Genomic DNA, 15010 nt, shown 5'->3' with positions numbered 1-15010 from the left:
GTCGGGCAGTGATTTAAAAGCACTTTATTGTTCATCGAGGCTACTTTACGTACAAAAAAAGGTGGCCTGCCAAAACCTTTTCAGTTGGAAGGAGACGCAGAGCCACAAACTGTGTATTTTTTTTAACAGTTGAGTGATCCTAGCACTAAGTACTTGCTCTTTGTAAAAAAAGGAGGGAAAAAAAAAGATAACGGGAAGGGGGTGCGGAGGTACCCCAGAATATGTGATTGGTCACCGCATCGGCCGTCTTGATTAAAAATGCTTGCATTTGTTTGACAAATGATTTTTGGGGTGAGGGGATGAAGACGTAGATGAAGAAACAGCCAGCAGTGGCCCGAGTGGCAAAGTCGCCGGACTTCTTGGGGCAAAGCATTTTTAATTTTTTTATTAAATAATTGCTGGATGCAGCGATTGTCACTGACAATGTCCAGTGGCTATTTTTGTGTGTTCCTGCACTTGAACCTTTTTCAAGACAAACAAAAAAGATCAACTTTTTCAACATGAAGAAAAAAAATGATTATATGACAGGAAGAAAAAAAATAAACAATTAAATAGCTACATATCATTAACAAATTATTGTTCCTTGAAAAATACCTATGATTTGTTTTCTCTGTACATCCGTTACGCACAGCGTAATGATGGTCTTATAGTTACCTATTAATAAAAATTAAAAAAAAGTCACTTTCCTACAGTGTGTGTGTTGTAGCAGACAGGCAGCCTCCAAACTAGAGCGTGGTTGTGAAATGATAAGTTAGCAAGCGGTTGGCGCTACATTTTAGCGTGACAGAAGCTCAGCTCCTGCGAACACCATTTTCCTATCGGGCGCCATTTTTGTTGTTTGTTTTCTTGATGTCACGCGCTAACTAAGAATGGAATGTGTGGCAGACGCATCGTGTTGGGAGCGTTTTCCACTCAGCGGTTCAGTTCAGTACGGCTTGGAAGCCAAAGAGGAATGACAACAGCAATGGGAGGCAGCCACGATTTTGTGTTGTTACCATCGATGGACTTTGAAGTAACTCCGCCCCTTTGTGGTACACGTACACAAAATCAAGTGTGGATGTCACCTTGGACTGTTGGGATAACAATAAATATAGAATTTGAAAGTCAATCCCATCTTGAACCAATTTGAAACCCTTACTTAAAAGACTGTGAACTTTGAAAACCTGATTTAAAACCACAACTCCTAAAAACGCTAATTTGAGAAAAACCCTAACCCTGTCTAGTCAAATGAACTAAAAGTAGTTTCTCGCCTTCTCCCAAGACTGCAAACCGTACTGAAGTGAACCGTACTGCTTGGCAAGAACTTTTCAGAGGCCAGCGGGACGTCGATAACCACGGCATGTTACGATGAGCTAGCATGCAGTACCACTGAAGGCCCAAATTCAAAGCTCGCGTTTTTCAGTTTTGTTAGCAAAATGTTTAGCAGAGCCTGTCCGCTAGCTCGAGATGTTTGCTAGCACACATTAAAAAAATATTTTAAAAAAAGAAAAATAAACACACACACACGATATAGTAACAACGATATAACAACATGGAGTACAACTGATCCAGCAGTGAGTGTATATTGTCTAACGCGTGTTACGAGATAACGTCAAGGGAAGAAAAAAAAAAAAAGGCTAATTAGAAGTAGTTGAAATGCTTACTAATAGATACCAGCTATTCAAAACAAAAAAACACATGCATGGGTTAAAAGCATCCGTTTATCTTTCAAACCTTGTCGAGTTGAAGTGAAGCGCAGCGGGCGATTTTTTATTTATTTTTTTTTAAGCGCAGTCACATCTTGACATCGGCTCGATGTTCTTTACTGTTAGCGTCGGCGCGTCATCATGCGTCGCTCGTTTTAGGGAAGCCGGCAAGCCGGAAGAAACGCCGGACCCTTTCACACTGCTTTTTGTGCCAGCACGCTTTGCGTTCACACTGCAGCAGCCTAAAAAACCCAAATCATGTGTTGAAACCTAAGTTTGCATCCCTAACCTTGACATGAAACCAGGCTTTGTCTGGAAAAAATAAATAAAATGAAAACAAAAAAAGGGGCTTGATGCCCTAATTTTAAAAACCAGACCTAAAATATGTTCTGCCCGTCATTCATATTTTCCATTTAAGTGTTAAGGGACCAAAAAAACTTTATATTATATCTACTTCAATTAATTAAATCAGGCAAATAATCCATTATCGAAATTTTATCATGCCAAATATCGTAATCCGGTTAAAAAATAATCCTTAATAGTTGGGCGCTACATTGAAACTCTAACCTTTAACTGAAACCCTAATTTGAAACGCAACACCAAGCTTGAAACCCTAATCCTGGCCCAAAGCCCTATCCAAAGTGAGAATGTGTCAAAGGTCACAGCTATATCGCAACGTTCCAACATCTTGGGCTTTGCAGTCCGGTCAGCGGGGCTTTGACGCACAGTGTGAAAGGGGCTCGAGGTTTCTTTGGTAACACGGCCAGCTGCCTTTTTGTTGCTCACTTTTGTGTTTTTCAGATGCAGGATAGCCAAAGTACAGTTAAACAAACAAAACAAAACGAAAAACAAAAAAAACAAAATCTACAAGAAACGCTTCTTTATGTACAAATAACTACAAAAGGCTCACGAGGGCGCCGCGTTCAAGTTCCTCATCAGTTCCTTATTGCTCCGTTGATCGTCAGCGGGGTGATTTGTGTGAAGAAGACCAGCAGGCTGGGCGCTCCCTCAAGGAGGCCGGTGTCGGGGACCAGTCCCTCTCGGAAATCTCCTCTCGCCCCCTTCAGGAGACCAGAGAAGGGGAGTGGTTGTGATTGATCATGCGGCTGTCGGGCGACGTGTTGGGGCTGCTGGTGGACGACGAAGGGGCGCTCTTGTTCTTGATTTGCAGCCAGGTCTCGCCCAGCGCCTTGGCAAAGTGGTCGTCCACCGAGCCCGTGATGGACACCGAGTTGGTGGCCGTCGCCGTCGCGGGCGCCGCCGCTTCGGGCTCTTTGTAGTTTTTGCCCAGGCTTCGGCGGAAGTGCTCCTCGATGACGGGGTCGCACGCCGTGTTGGCTGCAAGGAAGGAGCACGTGAAAACCACGCGTAAGTCTTTCAAACGTCTTGACCAAAGTCAAATGCTGTGGGGCTTTTTCAACTGTCGAGTGTTTTATTCGTTTTTTTTTTTTTTGAATAATGTCATAACTTTATTCAACACTTTTCAACATTCCCTTTTGTTATGTTTTTTATTCATATTTTCGAATGTAACACTATTTTTCTTTTTTAATACACTAAATGAACAAAAAAATAATTTAGGCGAGCTTTCTGGGAGCGCTAGAATAAAATAATGGCATTCCATTCATTTCAACTCAATTTTGTTGATAAAATGCATCTCTAAAATCACACCAAAATGTTGTTGGTGAGACCGTAGCTCAGCAAGCATTAAACTCAATTGGCTTTTTTGCAACCGATGACTGGAAATGTCAAAAGTTGTGCAACACTGTTGAGTATATACAACTGGAATTCAATTGCAATTCTTAGGAAAAATCTTTAAGTCTGCGTCATGGTGACCTCAGCCTATGGCACAAAAGTTAAATTCAACATTTCTTTTTTCTTTTTCACATCTTGGGTAGAATTGCGCAAAACGTCACACGACATCACAAGAACTAATTCAGTGAACAATGAAAGATTAGGAGTGCTTTTTTTCCCTTTTGTTTTCTCTTTTTTGGAAAAGAGAAGATCGCCGTGAGGGATTCCGATACGCATCATTAATAGTTATGAAAAAGAGAGTTTTATTACTTTTTAACTAATTTCTTGTTACACTTCCAATTTCGAACAATAACAAGTAACACTATTAACACATTGTTTGTTGGGGAGCAATCATGCCTGACTGCAGGCAATACAAATCTTTGTGTGTGTGTGTGTGTGTGTGTGTGTGTGTGCGCGCGCACTCACTGTGGACTCTCCTGTAGTTGTTAGTGAGGCTTGAGCAGCCATTGTGGGAAAGCGGGCAGTGTGACAGGTTACAGTTGCGGTTGTTCGCAGGAGCGCATGTGATCACTGATGGACGATTCTGAAAAGGGAGAGGCACATATTACAGTTTTTTTCCCCCCATAAAAAAAGGAAATAAAAAGAATTCCGCTTCAACAAGCGCGTCGATCATCACCTGCTGGCGTTCTGCGACGCCGACAGCGTGAGGCACGGCGACCAGAGTGGCCACATTGCTCCGTTCCGCCATGCTGCTGCTCTTGGTGAGTGCCAGCGGCTGGTCCATGGCGGCTAAACTGGCCAGGTGGTGATGGTGCTGGAGGTGGGCGTGGCCGTAAAGGTGGTTGGCGTGGACGCCGAGAGCGCCGGGCACCACCACACGCTCCATGGGACTCCGAGACTGGTCCTTGGAGGAGCTGCGATAGTCTCCGTGAGGTTTCCTACAGTGGAAAATCAGAAAAGAAAAAGACGGGGGGAGTTTGTTACAAAACCAGAGAATTTTCCTCAAAATATTTGTAGTTTTCAAACCCCAAAATTAAAATTCATTCATTCATTTTGGTCTGTGAGTCATCTTTTTTTTTTTAATTAATTAATTTATTTTTTAATATACAATCAGCTATTAATTTATGCTTATGATGTCCGGACAGATTCGGTGCTTACGAAGAGCAATCCAAATGTTTGCATATTTCAGAGATGAAGCCAAGAATTTACGTCATGATCGTAATCTCATTTATGACTTACTGACGTGTTTATCTAACACCCGTTTGGTTGATTTTTTTTTTTTGTGTGATTTATTTTTTTTTTATGTAATGAACGCTTAAAACACTGCTGGTCACCAACTCTAATTGAAGTCGAAAAATAAACCTTTTGATATTAATTCATGCTAAATGGTCTTTCACTTTTTCCACCAATTAAAAGTGGTTCAAATCCTGTGTTAAGTTTGCATTATTTTGCCATCGTCTTTATGTGACACTTTTCCAAAATGCACAGGTCGTTGTAAACGCCCAGTTTGATGTGCACTCGAGTGATTTTGCCTCATATTGCGCGCGCTTGCTCGCACTTTAACAGGTAGCAATTATGTTGTTGAGTGAGTCAAAAGGAGTCTGCGTCAGTCCGTGTGTGTGCTCAGTTGTGTATTGCTCCACTTCCCTCCTACAATTTGAGGCCCAGCGAAGGGATCGGGAGTCAGTGTAACTCGCTTTTACCCATCTCTCTTTCCCACCCCCGCCGCACTTTGGATGAACGCAGCTGAGCCGGGGAAAAGGCATCTAAACACAACTCCCAACATGAAAAAATGTTTCTTCATTCGCAAGCAGAGACTGCACCACGGAGGCATTTGCCCAGTCATTATGTCGACGGTGAATGAGAACACCGCGGCTCGACAGGCAGTGTGAGAGGATTTAAAAAAAAAAAAAAAGCTTGTTTGGATGCGAATGCCAATGCTTCTAGGAGCATGTGACCAAGCAACCTGACGGCTGGCTCAAGCATCTGGACTCCACAACAGCATCCAAACCACAAATAAATGGACCCCCCCCCCCCACAATACAGACTGCGGACAGAGGAAGAGCTAAGGAGACGTGGGGGGCGGGGGGGCTTGAAGGGGGCTCTGGGTGAATGGTCCAGGCCTCTCCTACAAGAAAGACTTGTTTCCTTCGTTTGTGCGCAAAGCTTACACGAGCAAAGAGGCTCGTTTTTCTTCTCTCCTTTGCTTTGTCTTGCTTGTTCTTTCACCGTCTGCTGCAAGCTTCCTGAGAGATTTGGCAGCGTTCCTATAAAGCGCCAACCCACACACACACACACACACACACACTCACAAAAGGCATGACATCGGGTTGCCATTTTCCTGAGTTCCGTCCTACAAAAACCAGATCGCCATAGTATGTATTGACTTGGTCACGGTCAGGAAACAAATTTGATTCCAACAGTAGACTGATGGAAGAGTTGCAGCCAGCAAACCTAAAATACAACAATGACAATTGGGCACTTTTTTTTTTTTTTAGCAGAGAAGGTAGCATGCATGGAAAAGGGGCATTATACTGATTTAAGGAGATAGCATGGCATTTAGTTTCAAGATGTATCCACAAAGCAACAGCTAACCAGTGCTGAAAAAGAAGCTTATTATTATTATTATTTATTTATTTTTGTTTAGTCTGGTGGTCTGTAAACTAAGGCGGCCGCCCATCGCGGCCCCACTGCCCCCCGCCACCTGAGCGTTTGGGCTCTTCCCAACTTCAACAACTGCCAAAACATAGGCGTGGTCACACCACCCAGCCAGAGAGGCCCGCTTGCAGGAGCCAGAAACAGAACCAATCAATGGCGGTGCAGTCAAATCCTCCACCGGCCCCGAGACTCAGCATTGGCCTAACGCACACTGGACTTGATTTTGTGCCATCAGGCAACCCAAAACCCACCTGCTTGTCACACCGTGCCAGCTGGTAGCACCACACAATCAAAGTTGCTTGACGAAGCCTTCTTTTGTTGACATATTTTATATTGAGCGAGTGTGGCTGAATCGCACAGATTTTAATGCGGGTTGACTTGTTGAGAAAATGAGAACCATGTGACTGGCATCGGAGCGCATCACATGATGAGCCGACGTCGTTTTGAATCTATTTTACAAGGCCCCGGCTTATGTGTAGCTGGGCATTAGTGGCGGCGGCTGTGGCCTGCGCTCACAGGAGGATCCTTCATTCTAAATCCCGAGTCCAACCCTCCACCAACAACGCATGAATGATCCACTTCCATATGACTACTGTTCTTCATTCCAGCGCTGGCCCATCTGTCATTAAGTGAAGCCTTTAAAGCGACGCCCGTCTTCAAGTCAACCCCCGGCGACTGCGATGGCGCTGCGACTTGTGTTACGAAATAAGCAAGGCCAAGATATTGAAGCTGAACGCTTGCTTTTGCATCTCAAGGTTTTTCGAGTAGGGCTGATCAGCATTTACTTGGGAGTTGGTATAAGGCTGCAAAAAGACTCAGTATTTTTGTTGCTAATTCTTTAAATGGAATGGAAGAATCTCTACATGTTCAGCTTAGACCGCCGACTAATTGAGTAGCTGATTTCTGATCTGACTGAAATTTTAATTACAGGATGGATATTCTTGAGGATGTGGTTTTATTTTTTTAAAAAAAGCCATTGATTGCACATTCTTATGTAACTATAGCAGATTCTGAGTTTGTGATCCAGCGAAACAGAAACTGCATGGATAAGAGTCTTGGAAAAGAAATACTAAAACTTATTCAGTCATACACAGGGCTTTGTTCTCCTTGAATCGTAATCCTTCATCTTCCCAAGACTTTTTCGACAATTCTATGCTTGGCTGTGCACAAAGCAAGGTCCATAAAAGGCATGCTTGGATGAATTTGGTGTGGAAAAACTTGATCCAAACGCCATCAAGCGAGGTTGGGACGATCGAGAGCGGAGATTACAGGCTTGACTCGCTTGTCCAACGCTCGTGCGAATAGGCAGAGACATTACAGGCCTTAATGTCTCCTGATTTCACTTCCAGTCAGGTGTTGTGCTATTTCAAGTCATATAATATGAAGGAAAAAACACTAAAAGTTGTATTTTGGTCCACTTGTTTCAGTTTGAAAGTCAACTTGCAGGGGGCGGAGGGAGAAAACAAACAGTTCTCCAGGAAAACCCTCCCTATAAATCTTAAAACTGGGCAGATGTTGATATCCTCAGCGCAATCCATGGAGACGGGGAGAGAGGGAATGACACACACAGGAAACATCTGGGAAGAATCAGCGTGTAGAGAAAAGACAAAAAAGAAAAAAAAGCTGAAAGAGGGGGCGGATGAAGGCGCAACCGCAGGTTACAACCAGGCCTGAGCTCTGCGCGAAGCCGCAGAATGGAAATATACAAATGTATATATAGAAAGGGAGCCACACTGCTTACACAGAATATGTTTTTTACACCCAAATAGTTTACTTTCCAGGCTTTAGGGGGATGTTTGGAAAAAAAAAAAAAAAAAAGGTAAATACTGAGAGGAAAAAAACATCTTTTTCACTCAGGCAACAACAGCAACTTTATATGTAGAACGCAGGTGAGAAAAAAACAAAATGCTTAATTAGTCCGGCCATCCATTTAACACCATTCCTGACACCACTCGAGCTGCAGCTGTACAACTTCTGCGCACATTTTCACTCGAGCAGCAGAGCTGATAGAAATCAAACATGTGTTTGCCAGCTAAATGACTGTGTGTCGGGGGGGAAGCGCAGAAAATCCTTTGTAAACCTAGGACGGATCGGATATGGGAACCCCAACAAGGACGCAAAAGAAAACAATATGTGGTTGCAGGAATACAAAAAAAAAAAGGAACCCACATGCTTTTGACAAGCTTTGATCATACGTTCTCACACACTGTTGCTTCCTCTCTCTCATTTTCATGTTCCTCCCATTTGGCCCCTGGAGAAACCTCTTAAGAAGACTAGTGAAGAGGTTCCAAGTGAACTGCACTACAAAGCCCGATTTCAGGCCTGTGAAGCTCCAATCGCAGCATAACCAACAACTAGAAGCGCTTCCTGCAACATACAGTATGACTACAAGGCAACTTTTTTGCTGAGGACTCTTTTTATTCCCTAATTCAAAACCCAAGTGGGAGGGGATTGGGGGGGGGGGTGCTCTTATTTGAAAACAGACAAGAAACTATAGCAATGGGGACTTTTACACTGGAGGGTTTACAACTGCTGAGTGGTGGCCAGGAGGGCAGGCAGCAGCAAGCTTCCAGCCCGCAGGCTCCAGTGAATGGGATAAGGCTTCTTTGTTCCTGACCCCGCCTACCTCCTCCTACGTGCAACATGCTTTGAAATCAGTATTTAAAAAACATTTTAAAAAAAAAAAAATGCACAAAATGCCTGCTGCAAATCCAAAGACTTGTCATGGATAATAAAAAAAAAAAAGTCAGTGAACATTTCCAGCTTGAATTTAGGATATAAGACATTAAATAAATAAATATATATCAGAATAAAGTGGCATGAATGAAAATGAAAAACAAACCAGTGACAGTTTTCTTTTGTGCTTTTGCAGCTTGGGGAGCACACAGCAATGTCCTTGTATCCAATTAACAATGTCAAGCCTGTATTTCTGATTAATGGAAAATTCTTTTGATGTGCTTGAAGGCACCTGAAACTATTTTTAAGTGAAATCAAATACACCCAAAGCAAAACTGAACAACACACAACAACGCAGCCTTTATCGGTCTTGTGAGTAGTGTATGCGTGTGCACATGCAGCTGGAGCTTGTTTGGACACTTTAGCTTTGTTCTCGCACCAAAGACACTGACGGGCTTGTTGGGATTGGACAACAAAAGGAGAGGCCACTTCTGTGGCGCTGCCCCTGACGGAGGTGTCAGGTGTCTGTCTGCACCAATACTGTGCGGGCATTAGAAAACTGGGGGGTACAGTAGTAGTAGCAAACCAGTCTGTTGACAAGCACTATGAATACACACTTTGTTGTGTAATATCTGTGTTACAGAGGGCGCTTGTTGAGGGTCCATCAAAAAAAAAAAAAAAAAAAAGAGGTAAATCTCCCTTTCACACTGCTCTTTAGTTTAGAATTTTCACTTCAGATCAGGAGGCCCAACAAGATATCCGTTTCCGGGGCCAGGGTGACATCCGTGCCACCAGATGCTCACTTGTCCCACCCTCTGGTGTTGAAAGTAATAGTCACTGTCCAACAAATGATCCCAATGTGGGATGCTGCGTGGCTATGTGAAAGCATTATCTTGCAATCAATCAGTTAAAAGGCCTGTTACATCTCTAATGCAGCTATTTTGCTAGATCTCCGTATAAAAGAGGCTTTTTCTGTAGGAAAACACAGAAAGGAAGAGGACGGAAGAAAGGGAGCAGCACATGGAACGACACGACCAGAATACAGCAAACACAAGACAGAGTATATACATTGTGTTTTACGACAATAGTCATAGTCATAATTTCAGATGTACTTGTGACTTGAAAGCAAAGCATGGAGACGCTCTGTTACCGGGATGCAAAAAAAATCAGTCCAGCAACCGTATTGTTTCGTGTGTGAGATGGTCAGACTTGAAAAGTGATAAGAAAAAAGGTCTTGTTGCATTTGACAGGTCAACTGCAGCATTATCCGTTAAAAAAAAAAGACATGGTACACAAAACCGTGTGAGGAAAACGTGACTGCCTTGTTATATCTGTGAAGTGAATTCCTGACAACGATGAGCGGGAAAACATGATGACTGTGCAAAAATGTCAAGTCGCACAAGCTAATCCTTTGTTCTGTGAGCGCAGTCACAAGACCAGAGAAGAAAAGATCTTTCTCCCATGCCCCCCCTATGAGTAGTACAGTGGCTCCACCTGATGTGGAACACAATCTGCATGCAATTCTTTATGTCTTGGGTGTAACAAATCTCTGAACAGTAATACGGACGTTTGGAAGCAGCGTTTTTCAAACTTGATGGGTTTTCCTTACAGAAGCAGACTGGCATCCTCTTTCAAGGAGGGCCATTAGCGGTCACGTGCAATTCCGTCCACAAGCTGTTTACTAAGCAGCAGCAAGCATGGGTACGGTGCCCGCTCGCCTCAAGAATTTCTGGAATCTCCACAAGATGGAATGCGGGGAATGTGGGCCATGCAAGTGCTTGTTGTGACTTTCAGGGATTTAATATATCTAAGCAAAACATGGTTTACATGGCGCAGTACGCCTTGCGCAGAAAGGATATAACATATTTGACAAAGCGAGTGACTCTGTGATTGCCTTCTACTAGGATTCTTCCTGGTCATAAGAGAAATTATTCATGTTGTCAAAAACTGAGAAATAAACTCAAATTAATTGACAACACTGGTCAACAGCAAATTTTAATCCTAGATGTATTTATGTATCCCGACGCTAATTAAAAAAAAAAAAAAAACTTTTTCTTCTATCAGAGCACATCATTTGACCTATAAGATCTGCGTTCCACCTGTTGCTCAACGTAACATTACATATCGTAATATATGTTGTATTTTTTTATTATAAGTAGTAGTAATATTATAAAAAACGTGATATGCTAAAGAAAAATTTTGAATCAGCGCCCAAAAAAAGAAATTTACTTACATCGGTGATTTAAAATATTTGGCAAAAATAATTCTAACCAGTGGAATTGATTCAAACACCTAGCCCCAGTAATAGCTTATTATTAAATGTTTTACTTAATTTTTTTAGCGCCGATAGAGCTAAATGAAAGAGAAACACCGTAATGCCCACAGAAGAACTGAACAAAAAATAAATAAATAAATAAATCACCAAAGAGGAAAGTGGTCCTGTACACGTGTGGTTTGACATGTTGGAATTGTGTACTCACAACTGCGTGGCGAACAGTCGGCTCATCTTGGCCACATGCTCGTTGTCGTCCATGTCGCTGTCCCCCTGCTCGCCACTCAGCTTTCTCTTAGTGGGGCTGATGGGCGGCGGGCCCGTCCTGTGGCTGGAGATGGATGACGAAGAGGACGATGATGAGGAGGAGGAGGACGAGGAGGAAGAAGACGAGGACAGGGACAAGGATTGAAGTCGGGGGTCTCCTCGCAAGGCTGCTTCTCCTAAGAGAAGGACGACACAGAGAACCGCAAGTTTTTAAAAGTCACCAACTAGTTTGTGCCATTTACAGACCAGTGAGTGTTTAGGCAACAGTTGTGTTGACTTGGTTTGCTCCCCCAGAATTAGCAGTGGACTATCTGTTTTGGAAACCTGTGGGCAGGTTCTGCGTGCGACTGTTTGTGTGCGTTTCTCGGTATGACTGAGTCCACCCCCTCACGGTCGTGTCCCGGTCCACAAGGCCGACACTCGCCGGTGAGTGGGAGCAAAGAAAGAGGAGAACGGGGGGAAAAGTACCACTGGCGACGTCTCAGCTCTGGGACTTTCCACTGCTTTGGATTCATGTAGCTGCCTGAATTGAATGTTCCCAAACAAAACACACAAGTCGAAGAAAAAAACAGTTGCAGCTCAAAATTCTCCATAACTACCCCCAAAACGGAGACAAACAAAAAGTTTGTTGCTAACACCAAATGCGCAACATGTTACGATATCAAGCTGCAGCCGCTTTTATTTCGAGATTCTGCAGACTTGGTGAAAGCTGCCTGCACCCGTTGGCTTCTGCACAACGCAGTCAGATGCTTAGATTGCGATCACATCTGCAATGAAGATGGAAAACTGCTACGTGGACTTTGTACACCCGATCTATGTCAGTGCAATGTACACAGGACAAGAGATAGAAATGTCTTGATGACCCAAATCATGCGATCGCCCAAGTCATTTTTGACATACCGTTACAATAAATTAAAAAAAAACAAAAAAACAAAAACGTTCTTGCTAAAAATTGAGTTTATTTTTTATGCGTGTGTAGATTCTCAGTCATCCAGGTCATGGAAATCTGCAAAAGTTGAATTGAGGCAACTGGACTCTTGATGAATTGTTTTTTTTCCCCAGTTCTCTTGAAAACATTAAAAGAAAATGACTCAAATTTTATTTAAAAAAAATGAGTGTTATAAGTATTGCCAAATTAACTGGAGAGTGGGCGCATGTGCAGCAGCCTTAAACATGGCCTCCCAAACACTGACACCCCCCGCCCACTCCCAATGGCATGCTCCTGCTCGCCCCACTGAGCGCCATGGCAACAGGGATGACATCATTATATTTGGCCAGGCAGCTAGATGGCAATAAAAAGGAGAGGCGGCTTGTGACAGCACACCATCCAATCAGGATGCATGATATTGTGAGGAGGCGGGGCATTGGGAGGGTTGCCATAAGTTCAGAAGGGGCACAATGTTTGGATAGGCTTGTGTTTCCGACCCAAATTAATTAAAAGAGTGGAACATCAAAAGTAGAACACAATCCTTTCAGTGATGTTGGTTGACTTCCTTGTGGTTCTAATTTAAAGTTATTCCAAAAGAGGGTAAAAATGCGAACTGAATTCATTTAATGAAGCCATTATCAAATTTTCGACGATTTTTATTGCCAAGTTTCTCTGGTCATTCTCATTAACCATTGTAGGTTTTAGCTACATGCTATTTATAATAGCATCTGTTCTGCAAAACTTTATTTCTCTTGGCAAATGATGATTATTCTGAGCAGCCACATACTTCTGTTGCAGCAATTTTCGGTTCCAGTTATAGGGCGGCAGCCATCAAATATTTTTGTAATTCAATTAGTCTCACAATCATTTGAGTATTCTTATATGAGGTTACGCGGGAGATAGTGAGTTGCCAGCTCGGGTTATTGGCTAGTCGGTTTTGGTTTGCATTAGACACTTGAAATTATTCCATACTTTGAACATTCTTTGACACACACTTTCCGCCTTGCTCTTTCCACATTAGTCGGCGTCGAAAAACGACCAGTGTGAAACGCTAAAGATTTACAATGTTTTTTTGGTAATAGAATTATTGTTAGTTATTGAAATAACGAATCACCAGTCACCACTATATATGATATAGTGTGAACTCCACAAATTTTGTAATATTTTTCTAGACCTACTTTTTCGAGAACATTTGGTTGAAGGCCTAATCGTGCCACTGTTTGGGCATTTGATTTGCACTTTTAAACTTTTGTTTGCATCCCTTTTAATAGGAGTGAGTAACAAACATATCCTTATGGTTGTTAGACATATGCACAGATGACAAACGCAAATTTGTAAATGTGACCGACCGTATGTGCGACACGACTTACTCTTGTGCACATGGACTCTTCCTACTTCTAATTAGGAACATCTAAAAGATGGCGACATGATGAGAAAGGCTCTTGAGTGGAAGTCAAACTCCTCTCCTCTCTCTCATTCGATTGGGCCTGCATGATCAAAGTCTATTTCTCTTGACAGAACTTCAAACAGCTTGAAATCTGGATGAGATTAGATTACAAAGGGAGGTGAACTCGCGCTCTCTCTCTCTCTCTCTCTCTCTCCTTTTCCCCCCCTCTAGACACTCCAAGATGAGTCCAAGCTTGCCTTGTTATCTCTGCGCTTGTGAGCGTAGTCTTAGGATGATGCTTTTATCTCACTCATCACTCCAAGGGAAATCTAACACGAATCAATAATAAAGACTTGACGGATGTTCTTTGGAAAGTTCAACAGTGGTTGATCCCGGTAAAAGGCTGGAGAGCGATGAAGCCACTCGCAAGGAAAATCCACTAAAAGTGTTATGAAAGCAAAAAAAAATAAATAAATACACACACACACACACACACACACTCACACACAAACAATAGCTACTTCATCATTGTCATAGAGCACGTTCTAAGTTATTGTTCTCATTCGCAACTCCATTTCTCTCTGAATATAATGCAACTATTGTGCTAAAACACATCCCATTCTTCATTCATTATACGAGAGGGGAGGAAAAGTCAGGATGCCAGTGCTTTGCTTATTGTTTTGGATATAGCAGTGTACACAATAGCCTTGCGGATGCACATGTACAAGCTGGGGTCGCTTGATAATTGCCAGGTCGGCATTAAAAAATGAGAATCTGTTCCCACTTTTGTGGATATAAAAAGGTTAAATAAAAAAACGCTGTAGAACCTGAACTGGACAGCACTTGAAGAATGATTTAAAAATCACTTTTTTCACCTCACCTTACACACTACCGTCAATGATGATGCGGTAACACTGGATATGTTGGCATCAGAAGTTTTGAACTTAAAGTATCTTTTGATGTACAGCACATTTTCTTGTTCTGTCATTCTGAGCTGGTTATTTTGAATGGGTGTCTTACAAAACAGCTTGAGTACATTCTTCGATGCTTGCCAAACCGAAGGTAGGTGAGGTACATGGAAGCCTCGAATCATCTGCTCACGTCACATAAGAGTTTGACGAAGCAACAAATGTAGGGCATATTTTTCCGTCAATTTTCGACACGTGCTATCTTTGTGGCGTAAAAATGGCGCCGTTTATTTTCCAAACACACAGCCAAAAGCTTTTAAGCAATCCACATATGAGCAACACATTAAAGTGTATCAGCTCAAGGCAACATGTCAGCACAAAGAAAGCATCACAACTCCCCTCCACCGCGTGGTGAGCGTGTCTGGACACGCAGGGCCCTTCTTTCACTCTTCCAACTGATTATCGCCTTCCTTGCAT

The 15010-nt window shown here is 42.7% G+C and overlaps 1 protein-coding gene across 2 annotated transcripts in view; it reads right to left on the bottom strand.

The window, feature by feature from the left end:
• Window positions 1–8: 8 nt before the first annotated feature.
• vgll4b (vestigial-like family member 4b) overlaps window positions 9–15010 on the bottom strand; it is a 29012-nt gene continuing 14010 nt past the window's right edge. For both annotated transcript variants that reach the window (XM_088308709.1, XM_088308708.1), the window contains 4 exons: window positions 11252–11486; window positions 4114–4375; window positions 3903–4020; window positions 9–3023 (listed from right to left, as the gene is read on the bottom strand). In XM_088308709.1, coding sequence (XP_088164835.1) covers window positions 2749–3023; window positions 3903–4020; window positions 4114–4375; window positions 11252–11486 — 890 coding nt within the window. In that variant the 3' untranslated portion in view covers window positions 9–2748. The remainder of the gene's footprint in view (window positions 3024–3902; window positions 4021–4113; window positions 4376–11251; window positions 11487–15010) is intronic.

This window comes from Idiotropiscis lumnitzeri, chromosome 11, assembly GCF_059441095.1.
Source record: "Idiotropiscis lumnitzeri isolate Australia: NSW breed Sydney's pygmy pipehorse chromosome 11, RoL_Ilum_1.0, whole genome shotgun sequence".
NCBI classification, from domain to species: Eukaryota; Metazoa; Chordata; class Actinopteri; order Syngnathiformes; family Syngnathidae; genus Idiotropiscis; species Idiotropiscis lumnitzeri.
Note: the sequence above shows the minus strand (reverse complement) of the source record. Positions and strands in the feature narration are given on the sequence as shown.